The sequence below is a fragment of the Sminthopsis crassicaudata genome, chromosome 4 (genome assembly GCF_048593235.1).
Source record: "Sminthopsis crassicaudata isolate SCR6 chromosome 4, ASM4859323v1, whole genome shotgun sequence".
NCBI lineage: Eukaryota > Metazoa > Chordata > Mammalia > Dasyuromorphia > Dasyuridae > Sminthopsis > Sminthopsis crassicaudata.
The window spans coordinates 92,012,817-92,036,836 of NC_133620.1; the positions used below are offsets into that span (position 1 = coordinate 92,012,817).

The following is a 24,020-nucleotide window of genomic DNA, read 5'->3' on the forward strand; positions in this document are numbered from 1 at the left end:
AAAGTAATAGAACTTTTCCAAGAGAAAAATGAAGTTCATTTTTACATGAAGCTAACAGCTTTCTAAATGGATTTTGTAAATGTTTAATAATTTAAGTAAATTTTAAACATAATTTGTTTATCTTTATCTCTTGTCACATGAAAAAATATTAAGTAGTGCTAAGTGTTCTTCTGAATACAGTGAAAATTCAAGAGAATACAATAAGCTGAGAAACTATTTTCAGAATATATCTTAAAATTAATTCTGTCTTTGGAAAGTAGAAAACATTGCCCAGTTTTACACAGCTAGCATTACAAAGGGCATATAAAAGTAAAAATATCTGAGATAATTCCAAGCTAAAGACCCTCAGTTTTTAAAATCTCAGCTTGAAGCAAAAAATTCTATTATGATATCAAGGCAATCAACTTTATAAAAACCTACATGCCTTAAAATAACTTTGAAGACTTCTGTTGTTCAATGATAAAACACGCAAACAATAAAGAGATTATTCAGTGAATACATATAGAATGACAGATAGTTGCCAGAGGGCTTGTTATGAAAAATGTATTATTGAACAAAGGGCTAAGCATATTTCAAAAGTCATTAAAAACATAAATCACATGGGATTTGTATAAGCTTTAAACTAATGTATAATGTATATGTGTAATGTAATGTATAATATGATGTAAAAGTATAAGCTTCAGACTAATGTAAGAGTAAGGTTGGAAGAAAGTAAAACTCTATGACATACCCTGTGTTTTAGTTTACTCTTTACTTCTTTTATTCCTTGTTTAGCATGATTCTTTGCCTAGAGGATTAAAAAAAAATTTGTTTTAGTTCTATTCAAAGAATTAGTCAAGAGAAAACAATGAAAAATACATATTAAGTAGACAGATTGTGAAGTCAAATTTCAAGTACATTCATATACGTTATATATCTGTCCAAGATAGATACTATATATTAGTATATGTACAGTATATTTGTATAATGATCCATTAGATTGTGATATCTTTTAGGGCAAAAACTTTCTTTTACCTCTTTTTGTAGCCTCAGTATTTAGTACAGTACCAAGCACAGAGCAGATGTTTAATAAATGCTCTCTGACTGACTAATAAGTTTTACTCTAGTTGAATATAAATTTTAAGCAAAGACAACCTATGACATGCTTAGTTTCCCATATAGGAAAGAATACATCAAAATTAGCCATATAATGCCCAGCAATGGTGGTTTAAAGGAAAAAGAGTATAAAAACATCTGGTAGGTCATTTGGGGAAAATATACATTTAAAATGACTATAAAAGTGATTCTCTTTGATGATTTGCAAAGAAATTCAGTCTTAAGAGACCAGTGGTTTTTATCTGAAAAAAGTTTGTTGTTCCATGGAGGCATAGAATTTGAAATAAGAAAAGTAAAAGCTACTAAATCATAAAGTTGAATCTGTATTGATAGAAATTCTGAGTCCCCATACTGGGAGTTCCTCATGTCTCAAAAGTCACAAATTCTTTCTCTATTTGTGGCCTGGATTACTGCAACAGCCTCCTAACTAGGCTCCAGCTTTTGAGGCAATTAGGTAGAACAGTGGGCCTGGAGTCTGGAAGACCTCAGTTCAATAGCTTTAGACATGTAATAGCTGTGTGACCCTGAGCAAGTCACTTAAATTCTGTTTGACTCATTTTCCTCACTGTAAAATGGGTACAATAACAGCACCTACCTTGCAGAAAACTCATGAGAATAAAATGAGTTATTTGTAAAGTATTTGGCACACATAGCAGGCATTGTAGAAATGTTTATTCTCTTCTTTTTCCTCTCCTTTCCTGTATTAAAATATTTATTTCCAAAATATTTGGAAAGTTTATTTCCAAAAATAAATGTTTAATGTCTCCTGCTGGCTAATATGACAAGTCAAATAAAAATATGAATATAATTAGGTAGAAGGAAAGATATTAGTATATGGTAAAGCAAGTTCTAAAAAAGTTTCTAAGACATGTAGTCAACAAGAAACTATTAAGTGTTCAATTATGTGCAGGCACTGTACTAAACACTGAGAATTTTTTTAAAGCAAGAAAACATTTCTCTCATATTCTAATGGGGGACACAATATGTAAATTAATAGATACATAAAAGACACAAAATAGGTGAAAAGTAACTTCAGAGACAAAGACACTAAAAAATTGGGAAGACTGGGAAATACGGCCTATAGAAAGCATGATTTCTGCTGAGTCTTTAAAAAAGCCAAGAAAACTAAGAGGTGAAGTAAGGAGGAGGATCATTCAGCAAGTGGGATAGCCAATGAAGGCACAGAAACGTGATATGGAATACCCTTTCTGAGGAAGAACAAGGAAGTCAGTGTACTAGACTGAAGAATGCATGGAGGAGCCAAAAATAAAAGGATAATTTCTTACCTTAAATGAATTCTAAATATATGTGGGAATAACTGACTTATTTGTTTACCTATTTCTATATATCATTGTTATATAATATTCAAAATGGCATGAAACTTAAAATTATTTTATAACTTTTATTTAAAATTAATAGACACTGATGAATATTAGGTTTCAACATACCTAATGTGAATCAGTGTGATCAGATGAGAAAACATTCTAGGTTCTAGTTCTAGTTTTGACCCTTGCCAATTCATTAAATGAATACTTTCTTCCTTATATGTAAAATAAGGGAAATGGATGAAATCTAATTCAGGATGAAGTCCTATTAAGTTCCAAAACTCTATGCTTAAAAATTTCAAATTCCATAAAGGATGAAAATTGCGACAAAAATTTCAGTAAGATTAACTTGCTTGTTAGCTAATGTAAAATTGTATTTTTTTTAAAAATGCTGATTTTGAAATAGCTGATATTTTCCAACAATCTTTTACTTACCAATTTTTTTTTAATTTAAGAAATGAAAAGAGCTTACAAATTTATATGCTGTTCGTACAGCAGGGGTTGCTTTAGTCATTGCTGTATTAAATAATGCGCTTCCTTTCTGTAACAACAAGGAAAAAAACACCCGTCATATGAAAAAAAAATTATCAGATTTAAATATCATAATTTAAAAATACAGTTAAGCACAGAAACAGTACAAAAACATATGCCTGAAATATAAATAACTTGTAATTATATTTCAATTAAAAAGAGACATAGCATATATGTGTGTGTAATATATCTATATATAGTCAACATAGACATTTACACATATATCAGCATAGACTTAAACAGCAAGAATTATGTTTATTATTTTTAAATGCTTAATAGAAATAAAAACTACCATTACCAATTACTTTAAGGTTATACAAGAAATCTTCTATTAAGTTCAAGTTAGACTAATAAAAACATTTATCAGCTTGCTAGCAGTGATATAATTTCTATTAAATAGCACTGTCACATCTAACTCACATTAGATTATGAAGCATGACAAAGTTAGAGAATTCCTTGGCCAAAGTGAGAGATATAATATGCTTTTCAAAATGCATTTATTCTGCATAGAACACAATTTTTAAATTATCTATGTAAATATTAGGAAACAAAAGAAATGATTAAATAAATTGATTTACAAAATAATTATTTTGAAAGAAAGGCAATTCTTTACTTCAAATTGATAAATATATAGAACTGATCATCCCTAATTTACCTTAAAATATCTGACATTTAAAAAAAAAAATATATATATATATATATATATATATATATATATATATATATATATATATATATATATATATATATATATATATATATATATATATATATATATATTACCTTGACTGTATGCATCCATTGCTGATAAGATCTTGAGTTTCCTGGAACATAAAAGAAGAAATAATCAATTTCATTTTATCATAAATCTTAGATCCAAGTAATCATGGAGGATAATTTCTAGAATTTTAATGACCAAATCCTATTTATCCAGACAGAGTATCATGAAAATCATAATGGAATATCCTGGGGTATTCATATGAATTCTATAATTTTTAACAATTTCAGATTTTGCTCTTTTCAAGCAATGTTCAAATTTTTGCTTTCCTTCGGGACTACTTATGAATCTCAGATAAATGAATATGTGTGTGTATGTGTGTGTGTGAAACCGTTATATTTCTTTCAGATATTTGTTTCAGAAAGAAAAAAATAATGTTCATTTAAAAACTAAATAAAGAAGCTTTTTTAAAATGAGCATGTAGCATCTAGAATTAATAAGTAATTCTATAAGCAATGAGGAAAAAGTTATTATAAGCACGTGCTTGTTGATGGAAGTCATATAATAACTTCTAAGGCTAAATCTTGTGACAAAATTGCATACAAATTAAGGTCGCAAATCTCAATAGGCTTCATAATCTGGTTTCTCTTACAACACTTTTCTAAGAGTATTATAAATGGAAGGAATAAAAGTAACCAGCTACTCATAGGTAACATTTTGAGAAGAGGTAGCCAGCTGCCAGTGACTCACTAATAGCAGCAAACAGATACAAGTGACTTTATTTACTGGTAAAACCAGATTTTTTAATGAATTACAATATTTATAAACACATGTATACATTATCATTTTAAGAATAAATAAAATACCTCCAAAATCCCTACTTTAAGATAATTACAATTTACTACTATGAAAATTACAAACACTAGTAAAGTTATTAGGCAGATTTGTAAAGATATTCATCTTAATAAAAATGGTATTCATATTCAAGGACAAAATATCTTTGGCTCTTGTTTAGGGAAAAGATAACTTTCTTTTGAATTATGCTTGCCTAAATCATTACTTATAAATATTCCATTAGAGTTGTACTTATAAACAATCATTGAGCTTACACTCCTTCAAACTTTGGCATATTGATTAATAAATGAAATATAGGGAGAAAAAACAGTCTAAGAGAACTAATGAAGAAAAAAATCATATATCATAGATATAAAAAAATCATAGAAAAATCAAGGTAAATCTATATGAATTTTAATTAAAAATATCTTTTATTCTAAAGTTAAGAATTAATAATATACTTTAAATACAAAAATAAGAATAACTTTTAATGATTAATTCTAAGAGGAAAAAATATATGTTCCAGATTGTATGACAATTACTTTTTCTGAATATGATATGTCTTGTCACATCTTTTATATAGTCATATTGTTTTTCATTTTGGTCTGCTTACTCTCTTTTGGTATCACTGCCAATTTTCAAATTAGGCTTTATTTCATTATTTTCTCCTTGAGAAAATTTTGATCTACTTTTCAAGAATTCTTTAAGTCAAACATTCTTAACATCTACTTAATAAATATTTTAAATTACATTTCTCTACACTAGGTCATGGGTGAGATTAAGAGATGATTAAATTATTTTTCCTCCAGAGATATATGACTAAGGCCAGACTGGACATAAAGGTATACAGTGGACTTGATAATTGTGTGTAAAGAAGATGGCCAATGATCAGTTTTTAAATTGAAGAGAAGCTCTACGTTTGGTAAGAGAGACTTTTGACTTTGGAAAAAAGTCAAAGCATGAATCTAGTTTGTAGTCTCCCCAGGCATATTAAGAAATACACTGAAACAATGAGAATCATAACAACACTTATTTACATCTTATTTTTATTTGTATTTTCTTAGATAAATGAACTTTAAATCAAAACCAAGGAAAGAATGTGTATTCAAAAGTGATGAAAAGGAGGAATACTACTTTTCCAGTACATTGTAAAATTTCTTTAGTAACAATTAATATTTTCTTTTTATTTAATGTTTACATTCTTAGTAATGGTATTCATAGATACAATTTGCTTGAATTTAAAGGTTTAGAGATAGTATACTAAGAATTGTCAGTCCTCAACTACAACTTATTTGCTAAATGTATGGTTTATCTTGAAAAAGTCAAAGTAAAGCCATGTCTGATTCCCCAACAGCATCAGAACTATAATAGCAACTTGTACCATGTTTAACATAGGAAGCTCCAATTCATAATTTGAATTATTCAATAAGATTATTTTTTCTTAAATAAACTTTGTTTGGCTTCTTTTTAAGAGGAGACATTATTCAGTTATGACACACACACACACACACACACACACACACACACACACACACACAAATGGTTTGTCCTGCACAGTTGTATAATATTTGCTAAATAAATTTTCCTTTTTCTGAATGACATGAATAAAATAAAAATAAAATTTATTTTAAATAATAAATTTATTTACATCAAAATCAAATTCTTCTCTTGAAAGAATGATTGTTTTAGACATATTTTAGTTAATATTTTATTTCTAAAAATTTCTAAAAAATTTTACTTAAAAGTTTTTGTGGCCTCCCTGAAAACATCTATTACAGAGGACTGTGGACCAATGATAAAATTGATAGGATTAAACTATAAAAAGGATCATAGTTCTACCCTATTACTGTCACAATATGTCATTTTCAATTCCACACACTCTGCTAGCCCCACGGGTCATAATGATAATGAGACAGCAGTTATGTAAATACTGAATATATGCCTTCAGCAATTTGTCCATGAGCTGACAATATTCAGCTTGTCTGAGTTGAAAAGTAAAAAAGCCACATTTTAACATACCATTTCCATTGAAGCTATCTCTTTACTCTGGAGCCTAGATAAGCAAGATAATACTACATTCATCACTGCTGAGTCAAGGAAACTAACTTTATCCTCTAAGTTCAATGTTGCCAATATAATATTCTAATTGCAATGGGGAAAAAAGTCCTTCAAGATTTATATTAGTTTGCCAAATCCATCTGTGTTCATATTATTTAAACAATATTTTCATGGCTCAGAGAATATCTTAAGGGAATAAAAAAAAAAAAGGTTGTGTGCAACAATGTAATTACTATCTACTGAAACTTGTATTTATGTGGTATGTTTTACCTTAATATGATTAAATTATTTGTATGTGTAATCTCATCAAGAATGATATTCAACTTTTTATTCAATTAGTGATTATTTCTAAATAGGAAATGAGTATGTTATTACTTATAATTTAATTAACTTTCTAACCTGTTACAATGTTCTGAAAATAATTTTTAAAAAATCTGAAGTGTTATGATACTGGGTAAAATAGGATCCTTTCAGTCATTTTGCTAATTTATGATAGGTGATTACTAAACTCTTGGATTTTAAAAATGCATAAAACTGCTACTGTTGTTCAGTTATTTCAGTTGTGTCCCAGTCTTCATAACCCTATTTGAGACATTCTTGGCAGAGATACTGGAGTGGTTGGCCATTGCCTTTTTCAACTCATTTTACAAATGAGGAAGCTGAGACAAACAGGGTTAATAACTTGGTAAGGGTCACACAGTAAGTGTCTGAGGTCAGATTTGAACTCACAAAGATGAGTCTTTCTGACTCCAGACCTAGCTCTATCCACTGCAACACCTATCAGCCCATAAAAACAGTAGTATTATAGTTTTTGTTCATTAACAAAAGAAGTTTTCATAAAATTAAGTTCATTGTAAATGCAACTAACTAAATGAAATATTTAGGAAGAAAAAAATTATAGACCATGGAATTTAGAGTTGAAAGAGACCAAAGAAACCCCTGAACAAATCTTTCTTATATAATATTGCAGACACCAAAGAGTCACCAGCTGAAATAAAATTATACTTTTTTCAGAAAACCAGTATTATTAATGCTTGTGAAAAAGAATTTTAAAAAGTTAAAATTTAAGAAAAGTAAATGGTCAATTGTTCTAATTCAGTCTATACCTCCACAGAAGCCACCTGAAGTGATCTCTTCTTCAAATACATCAGAGAATCCCCTTCCTGCATTTAGTTTTGCCAGTCGACCATCAATAAACTGAAATAGAAAAATATGGACTTCATGTACATTATTTACTGTTAATATCACAATAATATCCAACACAGAAATATGAAACAGAAGAAAGAGCCAAGGTATCTCAGCTTTGCCTCTAACTAACATATGAGTCTGGTCAAGTCACTGTGCCTTTCTGCTAAAATATCTGCAGGATTTTATTTGTAAAAGAGAGATAATATTATGGGTATGACTTATTTCACAGGATTGTGGTGAGCAAATGCTTCAAAAAGTATCAAGACTATGTGAAGTTATAGCTATTATTAATGAATATACTGATAGAATATGAAACTTAGCAGAAAACTTGAGCATAGTACAGGGTAGGTACTTGATAAATGTAATTAATTATGATGCAAATATACAACAAAAAGCATATTTCACCCATTTACCATCAAGTAAACAATGTAAAAGTATTACTTTTATGAAAGATGGCATGGGCTCCAAAATAACTAAACACTTAATAATAAAAATCATTTCAAAAGTAACTATTTGGTTATTTGATATAGAGAGAAAACTGCTTTTAGAAACATAACTATAATGTAGATAAGGATGTACATTGAACTGATAATGATGAGATTATCTAAAATATAAAAATATGTATGTATATAAATATACATCTATGTATATACAAACACATATATGTATATATAAACATATATATGTATATATATATATATATATATAAAAGAAAGTAAACCATAATTTTAATATGATCACATTATAAAATAATTGAGGGATATTAAAAACTTCCTTTGAAAAAAAAATGCTACTGAGAAAACCAAAAACTCCTTTTAGTTGTACTGAAAATAAGAAACAATATTTTCTCCCATCTAAAACCTCTTCCAGACTTTTCCCTTTAGATAAGTAAATAGAACAAATGGATCAAAGATAATAATCAAACTTATCTTCTCTAGATAAGATCATTGCTTCCCCACACTCCTAAAATGACTAGCACTGAGATAAAAGTAATAGAGGGGGAATTTTCTTTTGTATTCAATGTTAAGATATTGATCACAAGAAGAAAGTTTTTTTCAGTTCCTAAAGGGAAAGGTCAAGGGTGGAACTGAGGAGTGATTATTGCAGAATGTTAAAATGTTTTTTTAATCACATTATGTATTTTATTTTTAAAATTTATCACATTATGATCTTCCTTTTAAAGATTCTTACAGATGTGACAAAATCATCCTGAGGAAAGAAATGTCTAAGAGCATGGGAATTAGGACAGAAGACTATGATACTTTGGATAGCTACAGAGTAGAGCATTATTTTTTTTCTTTTGATATAACACAAGTTTTCAGGCTGTTTGGTAGTTCATCATGAAAATTGCCAAGGACCTTCCTGTGAGAAATAGAAAATAATCTCTACCGTACAGGTCTAAAAAGTATTTTAACCAAGCTGAATGATATATTATTTAAAAAAAAAATACATTCTGCTCTCAAAAGGAGCCACCCAGATTCACAGTCATTTTTTATTTATGTTAAAATTGATAAACCAGTTTGGTTTTTCTTCTGTAATACCAAAGTAAACAATACATAAAAATTATCTATAATAGCTAAAAGTTGAAAATAATTAGGAGATAACATAAAAGCCAAAATTCTACTATGCAGTTCTTTGTAAAAATATATTAATGGCTGCATAAATATAGCAGTTCCACTTGGTGACTTTAGCATAAGGTCTTTATTTACACAACTCTTAGCTATAGTTAACATATGCACAGCTAGGCAGGCAGGAGAAATGAATCAACTATTTTCAACATGTAGAAAGGTCCACCAACAATAAATGTTTATTTGTTCTTAAAAATATCTTTTAATGACATAAAAAGTTTTACCCCTAAAAACATTTGATTTATAAATTCCATCTTACATATTTTGAAATGATTTATGACATATTTGTCTAAAGTAAAGGAGATCACAACACGTTTAGACTAAGAAATCATTGTAATTAATGAAAACATGCTCGAATATAAGATTGACTAATGAGACAATCAAATATTTTTAGTTTCTGCCATAAATAATAAATTGTGAATTTAAAAATTTGTTTTTGAATGTACACCAAGCCTTTCTTACATATATTTTAAATACAAGTTAAACCAAAACCTGAAAGTGATGTAAGTGGACAGAGAAAAGGAAAGGGATAAGGGAATAAGAATTCATTAAGCATGTACTATATGTCAAGCATTGTGTGAAGCACTTTACAATTATTATTTCCTTTGATCCTGCCAAAAGCCCTGAGAAGTACGTTCTATTATTATCCCCATTTAACAACTGAAGAAACTGAGGCATACTGAGGTTAAGTAAATTTGCTGAGGATCAAACAGCAATCAAAATTCATGTACTAAGGATCTACTATGAGTCAGGCACAAAAATACAAATAAAATAAATACAAATATTTAGCACAAAAAAGTGCTAAAATTATTTTGAAAGAAAAGTGAAGGTAAATTGATTTAAAATATGTTGAATTTTTCTAGAACATACTTTTAAAAGAAGAAATTATTTTAAATTACTTAAACTGTCTTAAAAGATAAAAGTCATAAAAATTTCAAAAAAGCTTTAATTAATAGTGCTTTTCCTAAAAATAATCTATCCATTTTAGTTTGAAAAGAACAATTGATAACTAAGAAGAAAGGTATTCAGAAGCTATTTACTGATTATGCACTTTCCAGCATGACTTCTAATTTGTGTTGCTAAAATAGTACATTGAAATCAAAAGAAATTAATCATCTTAACTGTGTAACACATCACCCTACTTGCAAACAATTGTCAGTAGCAATCTGACCCCCTGTCAATTTACAATATGAATTTAAAAGTTCTTAAAAATATGTAACAAATGAATAAAGTGAGAATAGTTTGTTTTCTTTGCTAAACTTCTTCCTCTTCATTTTTGGATTAAAAAAATTTTTTTCCACTTCCAAATTGAGTTATTATACTAGTCTGACCATGAACTATCAATGGATTTTTTTCACAGTAAAAGAGATAAAACCATCTTAAGCTACTGCTGTGTAGAAAACTGTCTTTGAACTAAAAAGATATTATCTCTTTCAGAACAGTTATGAATTTGCTACATGACATAATGTGACACCTGATTAATGGTCACCCTCATAATTTGGCAAAAACACACTCCTAGATAATTGGAACACTGAATTTCAGTTTTCAGCTTGTGGATTATTACAGTGAGACATTTAGATGTGAGTAATGCCAAGTAAGATTGTTAATAAAAACAACAGTAGTAACACAGGAATAAAATAAAACATTGCAGACAGAGTTTTTTCAATGGAGTTTTCAGTTTTAAAATTAATGACATTAATCAACACCTATCTTGCAGTCACTTAGATTAAGTCATTTAAGGACAAGGACAGTATCTAATTAATTTTTGAAGCACTCACATTTGCCAGCACTGAGTCTGGACTTTAATAGGAGCTCATTTGTTGAACAAATAATCTTTTTTCTCCCTAAAGAACTCTAGGAATTCTAAGTATATAGCTAAAAGAATGTGCTATATGATAACAAATCTATAACAAAGCTAAAGGAATATACATGTATTAAAAAGAGAAAAATTACTTATGAAAATAAGTATATATTTTCAAAATGATTACCAAAAAAAAGCACCTTTTAAATTATAACAAGTCTAAAAGGATCCTAAGTTTGTACATAATCACAATGTAAAGGATACCTATGCAGTAGTGCATATAGTAGTAGTATCTTTCAACCATTATAAAACATAGCATAATTTCTTCTTCCAGAAGAGTCATCCCTTTTTTGTTCCAGTACATTTATTAGTTAAAAATTTTTAAGTTTCAAATAGTAATATAAGGAACAATTAGAGAACTGTTATGAAAAATAAGAATAAATATAAAATTCTTTGCAAACTTTAAACGAGCTAAATTAATGCTATTAATACTACTAAAACATTTTTAGTTTTAGCTAGTCTGCAATAGCTGATACTGTTAAATGATAACAGGTAGCTAGTTACCATTTAAATTTAAAATTTATTTTTAAAATTTATTTAAATTTAAAATTTAGCCATTTAAATTGTACTTTCAAAATGGAGAATCTTAAACTACAAAAAGAATATAAAGTGAAACTAATATAAAACTTTCTGGAGGATAGAAAAACATTTTCTTATATCAACATATTAAACTTGAAGAAAATGCAAATTGTTAGTTTGCATTATACCTTTCTCTTAAAAGATGAATCACAATGCTTCATTATAGTCTTAGACAGTCTAACTTTTCTTTTCAAAAAGTAGTACAAAGAATTAGATATCTGGCTATGAAGTCAGAAAGACTTCACTTCTAATTCCAGTACCTGATACATTTTGATTGCATGAACCTGGATAAATCATTCAACCCTCTTGATAGTGTTCTAGCAAACTCTAATATTATAATTTGAATAGAAAAAGCTACCTTGGGGGCAGCTAGGTAGCGCAGTGGATAGAGCTCCAGCCTTGAATTCAGGAGGACCCGAGTTCAAATCTGGTCTCAGACACTTAACACTTCCTAGCTGTGTGAGCCTGGGCAAGTCACTTAACCCCAGCCTCAAAAAAAAAAAAAAAAAAAGCTACCTTGTTAAAGGTTTCCTAGTGATGAATTTCTATCAATGAAATTACACATGTATACTTTAACTTTATCCCTATCCCTATTTAAAAGTTCTTATTTCCATCACAATGTCATAACATTTAAAATTAAATTCATTTAATAAAGTTATTTTTGGCTAATCTGAAATTGATAACAAAATAACAATTGCATTAATATAAAAAAATAAATGAATTTGGGCATTTTGCTTAAAAGAATATGAGTAATATCAGTTTGATTAAAAAAAAAAAAAAGGAAATTTTTTACAATGATAAAAAGCCGTTGTGATGATATCATATTCAGTATTGAGATGCCAGGCTAAAGACTGAAGCAAAGGAGCAGAATGCATTGAAGTAACACAACCCATCAAGACTACAAACTGAAGTCTTATTTTTAGCCTGGAGGAAAAATTGTCGTATCTAAAATATTTATTTAAAATAGGAACCTCTTCTTGGGTACAAAGATAGCTGTCTCAACTAATGAAATTAATCTTCTTAAGAGCTGAAGAAAAAAGGTGAAGATTGATTTTAAAAATTTAACTCTATTAACTATTAAACTATTAATATTTTGAGGATATTATTGAGGATAACTATTAAAACACTCTACCAAGTTTCTCTGGGTCAGAATGTTTTTATTTTAATATATACTCTGGGATAACAAATATATAATTTACTTGTTCTTCCTTCTAAGAAAGCTTCTCAATAAACATTTAACAATATGGTACCATGTCTTATCCCTATAGGTTGAGGAAAGAATATGTTTATTTAGATAAATATAGAGTACAATCTTTATCTGTATTACCAGACCCAAGAATTTGATACAGATTTATATCAAAACCTACTCATATATCCTGGTGACCCCTCCCTCTTTCCAGAGTGATAAGAGTCCTGGCTCCAGGCTATGGAAGTTTCCTCAAGGTTCAACAGTCCATAGCATTTCAGGAGTCAAAATTCATTAGGGGCTTAAACCTGGAAGTACCAATATTGGGAAAAACAGCCTTTCTCAGTGCCAGGAAAGGCAGGTTCTGAACTCCCTGTATGAGGCTGTTGAACTAGGAACATATGGAATGGGACAGATATCCAGAACAGGATACTGTGAGTGTGGGAACCTGTGCAGCATACCCCTATGACGAAAGAGCACTATACTGAGTAGGGGGCAGTTCCCACCACCCAAATGTCACCTGGAGATGAGAGTGAAGCTAGTGATCTGTGAATTTAATAATTTAATAAAATTCTCCATTAAGCATTAAACTGGAAATTCTTAGTGAGAGAAAACCTTAATGAAATGATAATAAAATTATTAGCTGTCTTTCTAAAAACAAACAAACAAACAATAAAGTATTTTTTAAAGACAGAGAATAATTTTGGTATTAAAAATGAAAAAAAAAAAAGAAAATTTCACAATTAAAGAAAAATAACATAAACCATTAGGAACCACTCAATTATATGCCAACAAAAATACCAATCTGAATTTAATAGATGAATGCTGACAAAAATATAAAAAGTTTTACAGAAAAAAGAAAGATTATTTAAATAAGTCAATTTCAAAGAAAAAATAATTGAATAAGCCATAAGTGAACTCCTAAACTAAAGAAAAGCCAGGACTAGATGGATTTATAACTGAATTTAAGAAAATAAACATTTTTTATTTTATGATAGTCAAATAATAATTAACTTCAATACTACGTAACCTGTCAACAAGAGTAGAAGAAACTCTTTTAAGATCTGATACCCAAATGAGGAAAAAGCTAAACAAAAAAGAAAACCATGGATGAATAACATTAATAAAAATGATATGAAAAGAGTCAAATAAAGTAGTAGTAAAGAGATTGCTACCATATACTAAAAAATATTTATACAATGTACTAAAAAAGTGACCAAATTGGATTTATACCAGGAATACTGGCTTGATTCAGTAGTACCATGTAGCATTATAGAAGAAGAACGAGGGGAGAGCAGTCACCTGAAAATTTAAAGACTAAAAAATATCAAGAAAAATACGGTGATAAGGAGTAGTCAAAGACTGAAGATAGCAAAAAAAAAAAAAAAAAAAAAAAAAGATGAGTACTGAGAGATCATTAATAACTTCAAAGAGCAGTTAGAAGCCAGCCTGAAAAGGGCTTAAGAAGATAGCCAGAGGAAAGTAGAGACACCTGTAAAATATGGCTTTCTCAAGTAGATTCACCACAAAAGTTAGTAAAGATGAAGTTTTTCTGAGAATGAGCAAAACATAAACTTGTTTGAAGTTTCAAATCAGTCAACAGGGAGTGTGAGTATTAGTGAGAAAGCAGGAATGGCAAGGGGGTAATATGCTGGAGAAGACAGAATGGAGTTTTCTCTCTAGTTTATGTGGAGGGTTTCGCTTTGGCAAAGAGAAATGCCACTTCATGAGATAGGAAAGGAGGAGGAGAAAGGAGCAGAAAGCATTAGAATGAAGAGGAGGGAAGAAGCAAAAGCTCTCTGTAAATAAGTCTCAATTTTTCCATAAAATATGAGATAAACTTCTCAAATGAGAAGAGAAGAGGAAGCTGTGGAAGGCTTTAAGAAGAATTAAAAGACCTGGTAAAGCCATTGTAGTGAAGAGAGTGGTGAACTCGATTAGAGAGGTATATTTCCTTGCCATTTTGAGAATCCAATTAACATTATACTTGTACTAGAGCCAGACAGCATGGCTTCTTAATTTTCTCCAGCTTCATTCTGCAAAACTAAGGGATAGGTGGAATGGCAACAAATCATGATTAGTGCGGCTGAAAATTGACTACTTCTGTGTAGCAATGATTGGATGGAAGAGTTGATCATGGGAAATAAGAAAATTGAAGAATTCAAAAACTAGAGGATTTGAAGAAATAGCAATGTGTATACTGAAATCTCCTACTATGAGGGTAGAAGTAAGGGAGGATCTAGTAGAAGTAGGAGAGGAGCCAACTATTGAACTCAATGAGAAAGAAAGAAGAGTATCACTGAAGCTCTGTTGATAGCAGATACCAGAATTTTAATTGAGTGATATAAATGGATCGAGTAAACCTTAAATGAGGAGAGGATTCTGAGTGATGGTGATAAAGTAAGAGCCCGGAAAATGAAAAATAAAGTAGGAGTAATCCCAACTTCCCCCACCACAACAAGTGTGTCTAGATGAATAAGCTAAAATATAACCAGTGCTAGAAAGAATAGCCAGGACAAAGTGTCAGCAAAGAAGAGTCAAGTCTTGCTGAATGCAAGAAAATGGAGAGAGCAAGACAAGACAAAGTTTAAGATGAAATCTAATTACTTTTTACGAGAAATGGTAAAAACTTGGCACCATCTAGCAAAACACTTTCATATATCTAAGGTGTATATGTTCACTGAATAAATGAACACATCACCAAGAATCTATGGTATAGTATAATGATATTTTCTGTAATACCACTTTCATTTCCAAAATTACTTTAAAGATATTTCTAAGTATATGTCAAGATATAAGATCTGAAACTTAAGTATGTAAAGAACACAGAAAAGTATCACTATAGACACAATAGAGAACATTTTATATTGCCTCCTATCCTCCTTTCCAAGACTTAGTCATTAATCTTTGATGTAGAACAAGCTTTTTTTTTTTAAAGCCAAAGTACACTATATTCACTGAATTTCCCTTATCTGACATTTCAGTATATCTTCAAAGAACTCTAACAGATTAGTTAAGCATGACCTGTCATGCCTGAATCCATTCTGGATATCCTTAATCAAATCATAGATTTCCAGGTGTTCTCTCAATGCAACCCATGATAGAGTTTCCCAAGGTCTGCCAAGATTTTATGTAAAAGCTATTATACTTCAATTTTCTACTCAGTCTTAATCAGTTTTTAAGAAACTGACATGATTTATTTTAATTTCAAATTAAAGAAATTTTCCTCAGCACATTTTTTTTTTATTATTATAGCTTTTTATTTACAAGATATGTGCATGGGTAATTTTACAGCATTGACAATTGCCAAATCTTTTATTCTAATTTTTCCCCTCCTTCCTCCCACCCTCTCCCTCAGATGGCAGGTTGACCAATACATGTTAAATATGTTAAAGTATAAGTTAAATACAATATATATCTATACATGTCCAAACAGTTATTTTGCTGTACAAAAATAATTGGACTTTGAAATAGTGTACATGTAGCCTGTGAAGGAAATCAAAAATGCAGGTGGACAAAAATAAAGGGATTGGGAATTCTATGTAGTGGTTCATAATCGTCTCCCAGAGTTCTTTCCCTGGGTGTAGCTGGTTCAGTTCATTACTGCTCTATTGGAACTGATTTGGTGCATCTCATTGTTGAAGAGGGCCTCGTCCATCAGAATTGATCATCATATAGTATTGTTGTTGAAGTAAATAATGATCTCCTGGTCCTGCTCATTTCACTCAGCATCAGTTCATGTAAGTCTCTCCAGGCCTTTCTGAAATCATCCTGCTGATCATTTCTTACAGAACAATAATATTCCATAACATTCATATACCACAATTTATTCAGCCATTCTCTAATTGAGGGGTATCTACTCAGTTTCCAGTTTCTGGCCACTACAAAGAGGGCTGCCACAAACATTCTTGCACATACAGGTCCCTTTCCCTTCTCTAAAATCTCTTTGGGATATAAGCCCAGTAGTAACACTGCTTCAGCACAATTTTTGAAAGTTTAACATAGTTTTTAACTTAAACCAGCTATCTAATTTACATATAGGTTAATTGTAATTTCTATCACAGTATGGTATAATAAATATGCTACATTTTAACTCTCTTAGCTTAATAATGCCTTTATAACATCATTTGTGAAAATGTTAATTTTAATAAAATTTGTATATATCTTTTACATTTTTAAGTATTCTACCTACTTGGAATATATTAAAGGATTATATAATTTAAAGAGATTAAGGACTAGCTAGAGGTCTTATAGATATTAAGCATTAAGATGGAATTAAAATCCACATCTCCTTACTCTCAATTTTTTACATTTTGACAATATTAAGTAGCTCCAACATCAATTTTCATTGTTCATAATAGCTAATATTATAGTTTTTAAGTACTTCAGGATATAAATTCACAAATATTAAAATAATATTAGTGAATATGCTGCTTAGTAAATCTATTAATTATACATAAACTCCTCAATCTCTGAAACAGTAGAGAGTAAAATTTCACATGATAAGCTCTACCATTCCAAAGATTTCTAGCACAAAACTGGAGATAAGTTAATATGAAAATTTGTCATTAAATGGAAGTAAAGATGAAATGGCAACAACAACAAAAAATTTAGTTAGGCAAATGGTGGCTCTTCCTTCAGGATCTGTGCTAAGTTTAACATCCTATTACAATTAGCTCATTTTAAGCTTAAGGGACTTCCCTCTTCCTCCAATTTAAGAGGTTTATTTTAGATGAAATGACCTAAATTCAGTCACAATCACTCCAAGCTCCCAGTTATGACAATTGAAAAACATTTAGACAATGACAGCCCATTAGTTAATCATGGCCTAGGTGGTTGAGGAAAACTTTACTGGAAATGTTATATTAAAAAAGAACAGTAGATTAAATTATGGGCAGATTGGACATCAGGAGGGTAATATGAGTAAAAAGCTGAGCTTTCCTTTGTACTACCCTCAGCATCTATCTGATGACAGTAGAGTCAATGCCTTCTTAAGATAGCCCTTTTTTGTCATAGCCCAGTCCTTCCTTTCCCTCTCAAAGGTAGACATTTCAGGCTCTCATAATCATATCCTTAAACTCTCTCTTTATTTTCACATAACTACTTCCTTTTATACAAATTCTTTAGGATAAGATCCAAAATCTCACACAATGACTTTCATTGATTCAAAGAGGCATATAAGCCCTGTTTACACTTGGTTATTATAGTCTGATTTAATTAGAAAGTATTCTTACATGACAAAAATAATTATTTTAACTAGGTAGGATAATCAATGAGTCTCCTTACACAAATGGTATCATAACTGATGACAGCAATGAGGCAAAGAGAAATGAGAGAAGGGGAATTCAACACACTACTAATGCTGCTAGTACTGGCAGTTACAGAATTAAAAAACTGAAAGGGATTAGAGAAAGAGGGAGGAAAAGAAGGAAAGAGGGAAAAAGGGAGGGGGGTAGGAAAAATCTCTAGAAACTGAAGATTATGTTAATACCTCTGACTTTTTCTTGGTATAGTGAACTTACTATTTAACTGTCATTGAATTTGACAAATTTTCTGCCTTCAATACCTTGATTTAGAAATTGGAAGAGATGATAAAACCATTTAAGGTACTTGGAATAAAAGATTCTCAATAAGATATAAAGTATTATATTTAAAAATATAATCCAGCAAACAATCAGAGTTCTCAATGACATATACACATGTGGCTCAGACATAAAGGGTAGACTGAGTCAGAGGCTGAGTCATGGTACTGAGAGCAGGAATGGGACTCTGACAGGGTGGGGTGAGCTTCTGGAGAGGGGATGATATAATCAGGGGGAGGTACCCCAGACGGGGGGAGAGGCATCTTGATAAGACAGTATCTGATATTCTAATAGCTTGGGATGGGGAGAGGCATTCTGACGTTCTATCAAGTATTCTGATAAAGAGGGAGGGGAACTTTTGCAGAACTGAGAATCAGAGAAACCTAAGCAGAACTGGGTCAGGATAATTAGGGAAACTGAGTCAAGACAATAAAAGAGAATTGTGGCATAACAATTTGAATTTCCTTTCCTTTATATTTGAAGATCCTTTTTCTGATGCCTTGGAGAATTTGTTGTTCATTACCAGAACTGTGAAAATTCACCATTGTGTGTCCTGGATTTTGACATGTAGGGTTTTTTGTTTTGTTTTTCTTGAGATCATGACCTCTGGATCATTTTAGTTGGAGCTTTTGTTTTCTGCTTTCAGAAGTTCTAGGCAGAGTTCTTGTATTATTTCATATATTATAGTGTTCAGATATTTGTTGTGTTGTTTTGTTTTTCTTTTTCTTTTTTCAGGAAGATCTATCTTGTCTATGAAATCAATGTATTTTGATCTTGTGAGTCAGCTAGGTAGAACAGTATTAAGGGACAGATCAATTCTCCAAGAGCCTCCACAGCTATGGCAGTCTTTGCTGACACAGGTATTGCGGACTGGGAATGAGATTAAATTGGAGACAGAGGGAAGAGGAGAGAGATCCGACAGCACAACAGCCTCTCAGTCAGAGAAGTCACAAAACAGCAACTGCCTCTCAGTCTCCTTGTGTCATCTCTCCCAAGAGGAGATCCAAATTGCAGGTCTTCAGCAGCCATGTCAGGTGGCTCCCCTGTATTCTAACAGCTCTCTGTAGCACAGCAGAACCAAAAACAGGGCATTGCATCTGGAATCAGCAAGATGAGTTTGAATCTTGCTACAGCTACTCACTGTGTCATCCTGGGTAAATCATTTAACCTCTATATATCTTCACTTCCTCATCTATAGAACGGTATTATAACAGTACTTATCACAACTGTGAGGATAAAATGAGAATACTTATAAAGATTAAAGCACTACATAAATGGTACTAGTATTGTTTTGCTTATGTAGATAACCTATGTACTTCTAACATGTTCGCCTTTTGCTTCTCTTCCAGAAGAGTTTATGCCTCTCTTTTTTCAGGTTGTTCTTCAGTTCAGTATATCTATATTCAAAAACAGCTATTCTTCCTCCCGCCCCTTATTTATTTATTTGTTTGTTTGTTTGTTTGTTTTTATAGAGACTTGCCAGTGCAGATTCAAGCTTTTCTATTTTCCTAATTTCTTCTGCTATGCAGGCCAAAAAAATCTTTCTTTTTTCTTTACTTCATTCAGTATTCTGATTTCTCTCTTGAACCATTCAGAAACATTGTGATAGTTCCTTACGAAATTAATTCAGATTTCTTTGTCTTGCAAACCTAGATATTTGAAATCATTTAGATGTTTTATTAACTATCTTCTCTTCTATTTCAATAGTTCATATCAATTTATTTGCCTATGGTCTAAATTTTTAGCTAAGTTTTCTTTCTTCTAAGATCTTTGGTGGTCATTTTCCTTAAAGTCCCCTATTGCTCATCTGCTAACTTCTGATTTGATATTATACTTCTGCAGAGGCTGAACTAAAGGATGATTCCCAATCTCAGGGAGGAAAGGAGAAAGACCTTCCTCTGACCATGCCTTGCTTCTCCTGTTCTCTGAGTGAAGGCAGGGGCCATCAGCATGAATTCTGACTCTGCCTAAAGAAATTTCTACCTCCTGCTACTGATCTGATCTCTCATGCATGATGTGGAAAACGTATGGAAATAGAAACAACCTTTCTCTTGACCTCATATCTTCTGTTTCCTTTTGCACCTAATTCCACGAGGCAAAAGAAACAGAAAAGTCAGTGGGGAGCAGGGTTTCCATTGACTATTGGGCAAGTTTGACTTCTACCTCCCATTGCATAGCTGCTCAATGGTTAATCCTCAGTCCTCAGATGGTGAGGAAGTAGTGAAATAGGGCCTCCCATCAGATCCCCAGACAAAATGTGCTACTACCATCCTATACCAAGGCCTCCTTTGTAAATGGGTTGGGAAATAGAAGTCTACTGCTTGTTTTTCACAGAATAGTGGGTTGAACTAAGGGAGATGCACTGCTATAATGACTATTGTAATACTATGGAAAACTGCTGAATATATCCCAGAGTCAGATTGTGGGGGTATTCTATAGTACGAAGGTTTCGTGGAGAGTGCTAAGGGATTGGTATTCTTGGCTGATAATTCATAAGGCACCTAGCAGTTCCTGACCTAAAACTATATTATAAAGTAGCAGTCATCAAAACCATCTGGTACTAGCTAAGAAACAGAATTCAGTGGAATAGGTCAGATACACATGAAATAATAATCAATGACTATAGTGATCTAGTAATTGATAAACCCCCAAACTTTTGGAATAAGAACTTACTTTTTCACAAAAATTGCTGGGAAAACTGGAACCCATACCAAAATCCCATACCAAAATAAGGTAAAAATAGATACATGACTTAGGCATAAAGGGTGAAACTTATTAGCAAATTTGGAGAACAAGAGATAGTTTACCTATCATATCTTAAGAGAAAGGAGAAATTTATGGCCAAAGAAGAATTAGAGAAAATATTAAATTCAAAATTGACAACTCTGATTAAAATAAATTTAAAAGTTTTTGCCCAAACAAAACCAACACAGCTAAGATTGGAAGAGAAGCACAAAGCAGGAAAAAAAAAGTTTACAGCCAGTGTTTCTGATAAAGGTCTCATTTCTTTCTTTTTTAAAAAATATTTATTTCTTTAATATTTTCCCAGTTACATTCAAAACACTTTATATTTGTTTTTCTATTAAGGCTTTTTAATTTTCAAAACATGTGCATGGATAATTTTTCAAAAGTAACCCTTGGAAAACCTTGTGTTCCAATTTTTCCCCATCTTCCCCCACTCTTCTCCTAGATGGCAAGTAATCTAATAAATGTTAAACGTGGTAAAAATATATTAAATCCAAAATATGTATACATATTTATACAATTATCTTGCTGCACAAGAAAAATCAAAAAAAAAAAAAAAGAAAAAAAAAGAAAGAAAAGAAAATGCAAGCAAACAACAAAAAGAGTAAAAATGCTATGTTGTGATTCACAGATGGCTCTTCATCATAAAATCACTGCAACTGGCCTGGATCATCTCATTATTGAAAATCTATCAGAACTGATCACCCGATTGATAAATGGTCAAAGGACATGAACAAACAATTCTCATATGAAGAAATTAAATCTTCAGTCACATGAAAAAATGTTTTAAAATCACTATTGATTAAAGAAATGCAAATAAAAACAATTCTTAGGTACTACCTTACACTTCTCAGACTGGCTAAGATGACAGGAAAAGATAATGATGAATGTTGAAGGGGTTGTGAGAAAACTGGGACACTAATATATTGTTGGAGGAATTGTGAACTGATCCAACCATTCTGGAAAGGTATTTGGAACTATGCCCAAAGGATTATAAAACTATGTATACACTTTGATCAGCAGTGCCACTCCTGGGTCTGTGTCGTAAGAAAATCATAAAGGAGGGAAAAGGACCCACATGCGCAAAAAATGTTTGTAGCAGCTCTTTTTGTGGTGGCAAAGAACTGGAAAATGAATCAATGCCCATCAATTGGGTAATGTCAGAATAAGTTTGGTATATGAAAGTAATGGAATATTATTTTCTATAAAAAATAATGAACGAGCTGATTTTAGAAAGGCCTGAAAAGATTTATATAAACTGATGCTGACTGAAACAAAAAGAACTAGTAAAACAATAACAGCAAGATTATGAGATTATCAACTATAAGAGACTTTAGTTTTTGTTAGTAATTCAGTGATCCAAGATAATCCCAATTAACTTGGAATGGAAAACAGCTATTCACATCCAGAGAAAGAACTATGGTAACTGAATGTAAATCACCACATGCTGTGTTCACTTTTTTTCTCCCTTTTTTCTACTTCCTCTTGTGGTTTTTCTTTTTTGTTCTGATTTTTCTCTCCCAACATGATTCATAAGGAAATATGTAAAAAAATGCATGTACAACTTGTATAATCCCTTTAAAAATGTTATTTTTATGTGTAACCGGGGGAAATATTCATATTTATATACATACATATACACACACACACACATATATATATATATATATATATATATATATATATATATATATATATATATGAAACTTCCTGGAAAATTAAAAAAAAAACAGTTTAGGCTTCTTGGTATCTTTGATTATAGAGACAGTGCAAATTGTTCTATCTCTGGCTCTTAAGTCCTATTGTCTTATTTCTATCCTGTGAATATAACTCTCTAATGATAGTTTAATTATTTTTTAAACTTTTTGGTGAGGCAACGGGGGTTAAGTGACTTGCCCATAATTTGAACTCGGTTCTCCTAACTCTAGGGCATACCCCATACTTTCTATATCTCCATTGTTTGGGGATCATTGACTCCCAAAGGTTCAATTATCTCTCTCTAGTTAATTTTTAGATCTATATACTAGTGTATCTACTAATCTGCAGAGCCTTATCATTATTAAATATTTTGAGCTAAATATATCATAGGCATCTCAATATATCCCAAACAAAACTATGTATCTGCCTCTCCTTTTGAACTTCACTAATGCTCTGCAGGAAGCCTCTAATCAACCAAATTCAACTTGTTCATCTGTACTCCTCACTATCAGTAACCCTACATAGTCAATCAATTGCCAGATCTTATTTCAATTTCCATAACATTTCTTATTTAAACTCTCTACTTTACTCACAAAGCCACCATCATACTTCAAAAGTCCTTCTCAGATTTTCCATGTACTAGGGTAAGAGCTTTCTAAAGTATCTTCCTGGCTCAATTCTTTCCTAGCTACAATTTGTCTTGAGCACTGCTGCCAAAATGACTGTCTTACAGCACAGGACTCACTCTTATCATTCCCAATCCAAAATGCACACTCAACAGACTTTCTAATTACTTCTTAGGAAAAATATAAAATTCTTTAGTTGGAACTCTTCACAAGCTAGCCTCTTCCTATCTTTCTAACTTTCTGCTTTACTCTCTACAGCTTAGCTCTACTATCCTAGTTGCTATTCCTCAGACATGCCATGCCATGCTTTTAATGCTTTCCCTATTTATTTGAACCTCAAAGAATACATGACTTCCTTGAAGACTC

The 24,020-nt window shown here is 31.1% G+C and overlaps 1 protein-coding gene across 6 annotated transcripts in view; it reads right to left on the minus strand.

Annotated features, from left to right (window-relative positions):
- The window catches only part of DENND1B (DENN domain containing 1B), a 317,390-nt gene that overhangs the window by 26,195 nt on the left and 267,175 nt on the right, over positions 1-24,020 (minus strand). For all 6 annotated transcript variants that reach the window (XM_074308679.1, XM_074308673.1, XM_074308676.1 and 3 more), the window contains 4 exons: positions 7,668-7,758; positions 3,735-3,775; positions 2,893-2,961; positions 731-787 (listed from right to left, as the gene is read on the minus strand). In XM_074308679.1, coding sequence (XP_074164780.1) covers positions 731-787; positions 2,893-2,961; positions 3,735-3,775; positions 7,668-7,758 — 258 coding nt within the window. The remainder of the gene's footprint in view (positions 1-730; positions 788-2,892; positions 2,962-3,734; positions 3,776-7,667; positions 7,759-24,020) is intronic.